The sequence below is a fragment of the Tupaia chinensis genome, unplaced genomic scaffold (genome assembly GCF_000334495.1).
Source record: "Tupaia chinensis unplaced genomic scaffold, TupChi_1.0 Scaffold000283_2, whole genome shotgun sequence".
Classification (NCBI taxonomy): Eukaryota; Metazoa; Chordata; class Mammalia; order Scandentia; family Tupaiidae; genus Tupaia; species Tupaia belangeri.
The window spans coordinates 125,349-132,880 of NW_006159767.1; the positions used below are offsets into that span (position 1 = coordinate 125,349).

Consider the following 7,532-nt stretch of genomic DNA (forward strand, 5'->3'; position numbering starts at 1 on the left):
TTGTTTTTTTTTTTTTTTTTTGCCTTAGGGCACGTGCATTTGCCAGAAAGAGGAGACAGTGAGAGAGAGGAAAAGTGAGAAATCACCCAGGAGGGATGGCCACGCCACAGTCTCTCCTCCATTCCCCTCCTGGATCTTGGGCATGCACACACACGTACCTGGTGTGATTTTCAAGCCACCCAGTCCAGGACTTGAACCACAGTCAGCCATGTGGGAGTCCACTGTTATAACCATTATGCCATCTGCTGGTCCCAAATAATTGTTTTTAATTATAAGTATTATTTTTTTAAGACAGCATTGACATTTTCCTTAATTTAATTGATTTATTGTTATTCTTCAATTTGACCAGAGAGAGAGAGAGACAGAGAAAGGGGGAATGAGAAAGCAAGCCTCCAGGTCCAGGACTCAAACCTCGGTCGACCATGTGGGAGTCCAGCACCTTAACCACCACACCACCTGCTGGCCCTCCAATAAAATGCTTTAAAATAGAAATGTTGGAGGAGTGATGGAGCAGCCCCTGCTTCCCCCTAGCTGGAGCTCATGTAGGAGTCTCTGATGAGAGGCGTCTCGCCGTCTTGGTTATTTAAGAGAGTCGGCATTGGGAATCCGCAGAGTCCACGGAGGGCGGGCTCTTTCACGTCTCTTTTTGCTGTCCCAATTTGCAATCCCAAGCTCACTCCGGTTTTCAGGTTTTCACGTCTGCAAGAAGAGACTTAGATCGTTTATCTTCTTGCGGGAAGGGTGCGTTTGGCATCTGACATGCATCCGCATAATCTCTGGGCTCTCTCCACTCTGCCAGGCTCCGAACGTCAGCCAGCAGGATCCAGTGTGGCTTTGCAGCTCGGTGTAAAAATACTATTAGATTGGGGGAACCAGCAGTTAGCGTAATGGCTATGTCGCTGGACTCCCACGTAGTCGACCGCGGTTCACGTCCTGGACCCGGTGGCTTAAAACTCACGCCGGGCGCGTGTGCGTGCGTGCCCAAGATCCCGAGAGGAGAATGGAGGAGAAGGGATTGCGGCGTGACCATCCCCCCTGGGGGGTGATTTCTCGCTTTCTGTCTCTATGTCTCTCTCTGTCTGTCTGGCGAGCGCACGCGCCCTACAGTGAAAATCTCTCCAAAAAAAAAAAAAAAAAAATACTATTAGATTGGAATCGCTTCCCCAGTGCTAAGACTGGCCATGTCTTTCCTCAAGAGAAAAGCCGGGAGTGTGTGTGTGTGTGTGGGGGGGCCCTGTAAAATGACTGACACGTCTTCCCGGAAGCTGGAGGCATGACTCACGGTGGCCTGGAGAGTGACTTCTGCTGCGTAGCGCTCGCCCCGCGTCACAAGGGCTGCAGGAACGCTCGGGCTGCTCTGAAGTCAGAGCGTCGGTCACGAGTGTAGGATGACCTAGGATCCTGGCTGTCTGGAGCCAGAGGTCCGGCCGGCTGCTCTCCGAGGTGTGCAGGCTCCACCCCTTCCTGGATAACGGAGTCATACAGGAGCTCGTCTGTGTTACGGCAGCTGCTGCAACGTTGCAGTCCTCCTCCTGGCCCTTACGGTGTTCCTCCTCTCTATTGCAGGTCCCCATTTTGCAGCTGTCAACAGCAATAACGAGATCATTGTCACAGATTTCCATAATCATTCTGTCAAGGTACTCTAAGCATATTGATCGTTGTTACCGTTTAAATGCTTTTCTGGAGAGACGGGTCTGGGAGGAAACGTCCTCACACCTGCACCTCACGCCTGCACGTAAGAGTAGGTTTTGCTTCTGCTTAAAAATGCAGGTTTGAGGCCAGCAGGTCATGGTGGTTAAGGTGCTGACCTCCACATGGCCAACTACGGTTCAAGTCCTGGACCTGGTCGATTAAAAATCATGCTGGGCACAGGTGAACGCATGCCCAAAATCCCAGGAGGAGCGTGAAGGAGAAGGGATTGCAGCATGGCCACCCCCCTGGGGGGTGATTTCTCACCTTCCTCTCTGTCTCTTCTCCAACTCTTGCTCTCTATGGCAAAAACCTTTAAAAAAAAAAAGATGCCGGCTTTAATTTAGACATACAGACTTCGGGGAGTCAGGGAGTTGAACAAAAATACGGTGGTAATAAGTTTTTAAATTTGAAACTAACGTACCTAAGGATGACTTGAAAATTGAATTTAAGAAAGCAATTGCTTGGGACCAGCAGTTAGCGTAATGGCTGTGTCGCTGGACTCCCATGTAGTCGACCGTGGTTCAAGTCCCGAACCTGTGGCTTAAAACTCACGCCAGGCGTGTGTCCGTGCGTGCCCAAAATCCCGAGAGGAGAATGGAGGAGAAGGGATTGCAGCATGGCCATCCCCCCGGGGGGTGATTTTCCGCTTTCTGTCTCTCTGTCTCTCTCTTTCTTTCTGGTGAGCGCACACGCCCTATTTGGGGGGCCCGCACCCCCTATATTGAAAACCCCTCCAAAAAAAAAAAAAAAAGAAAGAAAGAAAGCAGTTGCTTGGAGGCCAACAGGTGGTATGGTGGTTAAGGTACTAGACTCCCTCATGGCCGACTGTGGTTCGAGTCCTGGACCTAGTGGCTTGCTTTCTCACATTGTCTCTTTTTCTCTCTCCTCCTCTTCTCTCTCTCTCTGTCACTATCTGGTGAGTGTGCATATCCTATAGCAAGTTAAAACATAATAATAACTAAAATTAAATAATTCTTTTTTAAAAAGTGCTTGCTTGAACTTAGAGGCCGAACTTTCTGAAACTTGGTGTTTTGTGTCTATGGTGGATTGAAATAAAATTGTTTTTCAACTTGTGCATCATAAAGCTTTTTTTAAGAATTATTTTATTTAACTTTATTTATTTTAATTTGACCAGAGAGTGACAGAGTGAGAGAGAGAGAGGGAGAGGGAGGTCTGGGACTGGAACCGCCGTCAGCCATGTGAGAGTCCAGCGCCCCTAACTACCACACCACCTGCTGGCCCCGCGTCATAAGGCTTTTAAAACAAAATGAGATACCAGGACTCTGCTACGCGACAGTCTTGGGGGGCAGGAACAGCCTCACATACTCCATCAGGCGCCGCTCACAGGCCACCCCCACACCACTGTCGTGGAGGACGCAGGGGTCTCTTCTCGTGAGGCAGCACGTCTTCCTCCCTAGGGACAGGGCAGAGGGTGAGCTTCACTGCAGGAACTCGGGAAATGCGAAAAGTGGTTCAAAACACATTTCTCACTTTTTAAAAACGTTTGTTAAGAGGGTGTGTGCACTAGCTGGAGAGAGACAGAGACAGAGAGAGGGAAAGTGAGAACTCACCCCTCGTGGGGAATGGCCATGCTGCAGTCCCTTCTCCACTCTCCTCTGGGGATTCTGGGCACATCCAAGCCATCCGAGTTCTAGTTCTGGATCTGGGACTCGAACCACGCGGTTGGCCGTGTGTGTGATCCGGCCACCTGAGCCACCCTGCCACCTGGCCGGCCCTCAGGACACAGTTCCGTCCACTGCAGCGGTCAGGAAATGGTCATGTCCTAGACCCAGCTGCCGCGTGTCCCGGGTTGGCAGGTGGCCCCGGCGGCTCACTGGCCGACGTCTTCAGAGATCCTCATTATTTCTGGAGTCCCCCTCTGTTTACGTAAGTGATACTGTTTTTGCACTTACAGAAATAACAAAATCTTCCCCATAAACTCTTTCATATTGTCAAGAGTGTGTCAGTTTAAAGTAAAATGTTAAGAAACAGCGTAGGGTGAGGGGCCAGAGACTGCAGCTGCACTTGGAGATCACCTCTGAGCGGCCAGAGGTGTGACGGCGACCAGGGCTAACCGGTTATCGGTGCATCGCTCCTAGCGGAGAAGACCTAAGTCCGGGATAGGAGCTTGTTTTTCATTTTTATTTGCCGTAGGGCACATTCCTCACCGGAGAGAAACAGAGAGAAGGAAGGTGAGAAATCACCCCCCAAGAGGGATGGCCACACCGCAGTGCCTTCTCCTCCATTCTCTTCCTCGGATTTCGGGCACGCACACGCAGGTGCCTGGCATGATTTTCAAGCTATCAGGTCCAGGACTCAAACCACAGCAGGCCATGTAGAAGTCCCTCACCTTAACCACTATGCATCCCACTGGTCCTGAAGGATAGGGGTTTTGTTTTGTTTTGTTTTGTTTTGAAGAGGTTTTTGCCATAGGGCGCGTGTGCTCGCCAGACAGAGACAGAGGGAGACAGAGAGACAGAAAGCGAGAAATCACCCCCCAGGGGGGATGGCCACGCCGCCATCCCTTCTCCTCCATTCTCCTCTCGAGATCTTGGGCACTCACACACGCGCCCAGCGTAAGTTTAAGCCACTGGATCCGGGACTTGAACCCTGGTCGACTACATGGGAGTCCAGAGACACAGCCATTACACCAACTGCTGGCCCCTGAGGAGTAGGATGTTTGGTACTCTCTCTCCGGCATCTTTTTCACAGCTCAGTTCCCTGCAAAGCGCCTTCCACCTTAGTAAGTGGGAAGGCCTCGAGTCCTGTGTGAGGGTGGGGCACAGCGGGCTGTGAGCGGGCAGCATGGCGGCCAGCTTGCCCTCTGGGGCTTTTTTCTGCAGCTGCTTCCTGCAGTGGGGTCTCTCCCGAGCTGCGAGCATCATGATAGAGCCCTCCCCACCCCCAGCCAGGGCCACCAAGAAGCTGCTTCCTCTATGGGCATTGGTGTCTGTGAGAGGCTCTTAATACGAGGGAGAGGACAGTGGGAGGAGTCCATCCGATGGGCAGAGGAAGCGGGAACCCGGGGGAGGAGAGGCCGCAGGAGCTGGGCTGTGACCGTCCTCCCAGGGGCTGTGACCGTCCTCCCAGGGGCTGTGACGTCCTGTGGAAGGAGTCTAACCAGAAAAGGAGGACGCAGATGTTCAGGCGTCTGCCCGCCCTTCACTCAGCGTCTGCGACTCAAGAAGTTCGTGGAAAGTCGAGTTAAAGTAGAACATTGAAATTCGTGCATAACTTTTTCATAATGCATTGCTTGCTTGCTTTTTTTCCTTTCTTTTTTCTTTTTGAGATTTTTGCCATAGGGCATGTGTACTTGCCAGAGAGAGACAAAGACGGTGAGAGGGAGAGTGAGAAATCTCCCTGGGGATGGCCGTGCCATCTGGGGTTTGGGACACGCGCACACACACATACTCAGCATGATTTTCGAGCCACTGAGTCTGGGACTCGAACTGCAGTGGGCCATGTTGGAATCCAGCGCCTTCACTACCATGCCACCTGCTGGCCCCCAGTTAAATATTTGTAAAGGCAGCGTGCTGACTCAGCTGTTTCAACGTAAAGTCACGGTTACACCTCCACACAGGTGTTCAACCAGGAGGGCGAGTTCATGCTGAAGTTCGGCTCGAACGGGGAAGGCAACGGGCAGTTCAACGCGCCCACCGGCGTGGCCGTGGACTCCAACGGGAACATCATCGTGGCCGACTGGGGCAACAGCCGGATCCAGGTGGGTGACGGCGTCCCTCTACGTGTCTGCAGTGCTCGGTGTTCGTGGGGGTAAGAATCAAAGCCAGCCGGCGGCGGGTAGTGAAGGGGGCCGGGGGCCAGGGGCCGGGTCCTGGGTGGCTGACTGCATGACTGAGTCCTCGACCCAGCAGCTGGAGAAACACACCTGGCCCATGTGCGTGTGTGTTCAAAATCCTGAGGAGGGGACCAGCAGTTGGCGTAATGGCTATGTCGCTGGACTCCCACGTAGTCAACCGCGGTTCAAGTCCCGGACCCGGTGGCTTAAACTCACTCTGGGCGCGTGTGTGTGCGTGTCCTAGATCCCGAGAGGAGAATGGAGGAGAAAGGATTGCGGCGTGGCCATCCTCCCTGGAGGGTGATTTCTCGCTTTCTGTCTCTCTCTCTATGTCTGTCTGGCAAGTGCTAGCACCCTATAGCAAAAAAAAAAAAAAAAAAAAACCCTCCCCCCCCCCAAAAAAAAAAATATTTTTTATTATTAGTCTCTTTCTCTTTTTTCCCCAAGTATTTTATTTCCCAGATTAAATAGATTTAGTTCTTTTAATAATTCCTCTTAAGGCATGCTTTTCCAGATCTTTACTATTCTTTTTAGGAAGATGATAAAGCATATTAGTCTTTTAAGAAAAAATGAAGAATCAGCTGCCCCCAAACAAATGATTTTATTCTCTACAGGTGAGGTCATAGCACCATGGGGAATCTCACCAAGAGAACCAAACTCAATAAGGTAGAGTTAGGAGAAAAGGCAACATTATCAGGGCGAAGCCCTCTAGGCCAAAGATTTTTAACTTGAATCCAATAGACACCCCCCACACAGAAGTTTTGTGAATAGAATGAAAGACATCTGTTAAACAATATTACACACATTAAATATATATGTGTGTGTGTGTATATATATATACATATATATAGTATTAACATTAACATCAAGGATTTTCTTTTCTTTTCTAGAGGGATTTTTGCTATAGGGAGCATGCACTCTCCAGAGAGACAGAAAGCTAGAAATCACCCACTGGGGGATGGACACACTGCAATCCCCTTTTTTGTTCTCCTCTCTGTATATTTGGGCACCCACACGTGTGAATTTTAAGCTGCCCGGTCCAGGACTCGAACTGAACCGCAGCCAACCATGTGGGAGTCCAGCAATGTAACCATTACGCCATCTGCTGGTCCCAGCATCAAGGACTTTCTAACTTCAATACCATTACAATTTTTTACAGGTGTTCGATGGGAGTGGATCGTTTCTGTCCTACATTAACACATCTGCTGACCCGCTCTATGGTCCCCAAGGCCTGGCCCTGACTTCAGACGGCCACGTGGTGGTCGCGGACTCCGGGAATCACTGTTTCAAGGTCTATCGGTACTTGCAGTAACAGCGTGGCGTCGGGCGCCCCCTTGCGGAGGTCTTGCGCTGCAAACTGGAATGGATTAGACGACGCAGGGCCAGGTTCCCGCCAGACTTCTCGTCACTGGTGAACTTTCCACGGTTATTTCTGAATGTAACAACTTCCTTACGAACTGCGTATCCAATTTCTGTAATTTGTCTTTAGGGTTTAAAAAAGTTCTCTTCTACGGAATCTCGAAGAACTGCGACGTTTTACACCTGTGGACTATGGCTTAGCGACAGGGATGTATGTAGGTAAACTAATTTTGCAACTCAAACTAAAAAACCAGGACTATGTAAAGGTATTTGTTTACCCCGTGGATGGTGGCTTTTGCACAGAGCTTCCAAAAAAAAAAAAAAAAAAAAAAAAAGAATGAAAGCTTGGGGCATTGTGAGGAGAGCATGTATAAGCCAAGGGAGCCTGTACAAGGGTCCTGAGGCAGAAATCAGCAGGTGACCCTGAAGGAAGTACAGCTGGGGTTCCAAGAGCAGGGATGATGTTAGATGAGCCAATGGCTTGCCGAGGCCTGATTCTTTCCCACTTGCCACCCAACATCTTCTTCTAGGAGTTCTTTTTCTTCTTTCCTTCCTTCCTTTCTTTCTTTTTAAAGAATTATTTATTTAATTTTATTTATTACTATTATGTTTCAATTTGACCAGAGAGAGAGAGAGAGAGAGAGAGAGAGAAAAGTGAGAAAACAAACCCACAGCTCTAGGATTT

General features: G+C 50.0%; 1 protein-coding gene across 1 annotated transcript in view; it reads left to right on the plus strand.

Annotated features, from left to right (window-relative positions):
* The window catches only part of TRIM2 (tripartite motif containing 2), a gene marked incomplete at its 5' end in the record, with an annotated part of 59,331 nt that extends 52,149 nt beyond the window's left edge, over positions 1-7,182 (plus strand). The window contains 3 exon segments of the mRNA XM_014588518.1: positions 1,567-1,637; positions 5,273-5,413; positions 6,648-7,182. Coding sequence (XP_014444004.1) covers positions 1,567-1,637; positions 5,273-5,413; positions 6,648-6,800 — 365 coding nt within the window.
* Between the last annotated feature and the right edge of the window lie 350 nt (positions 7,183-7,532).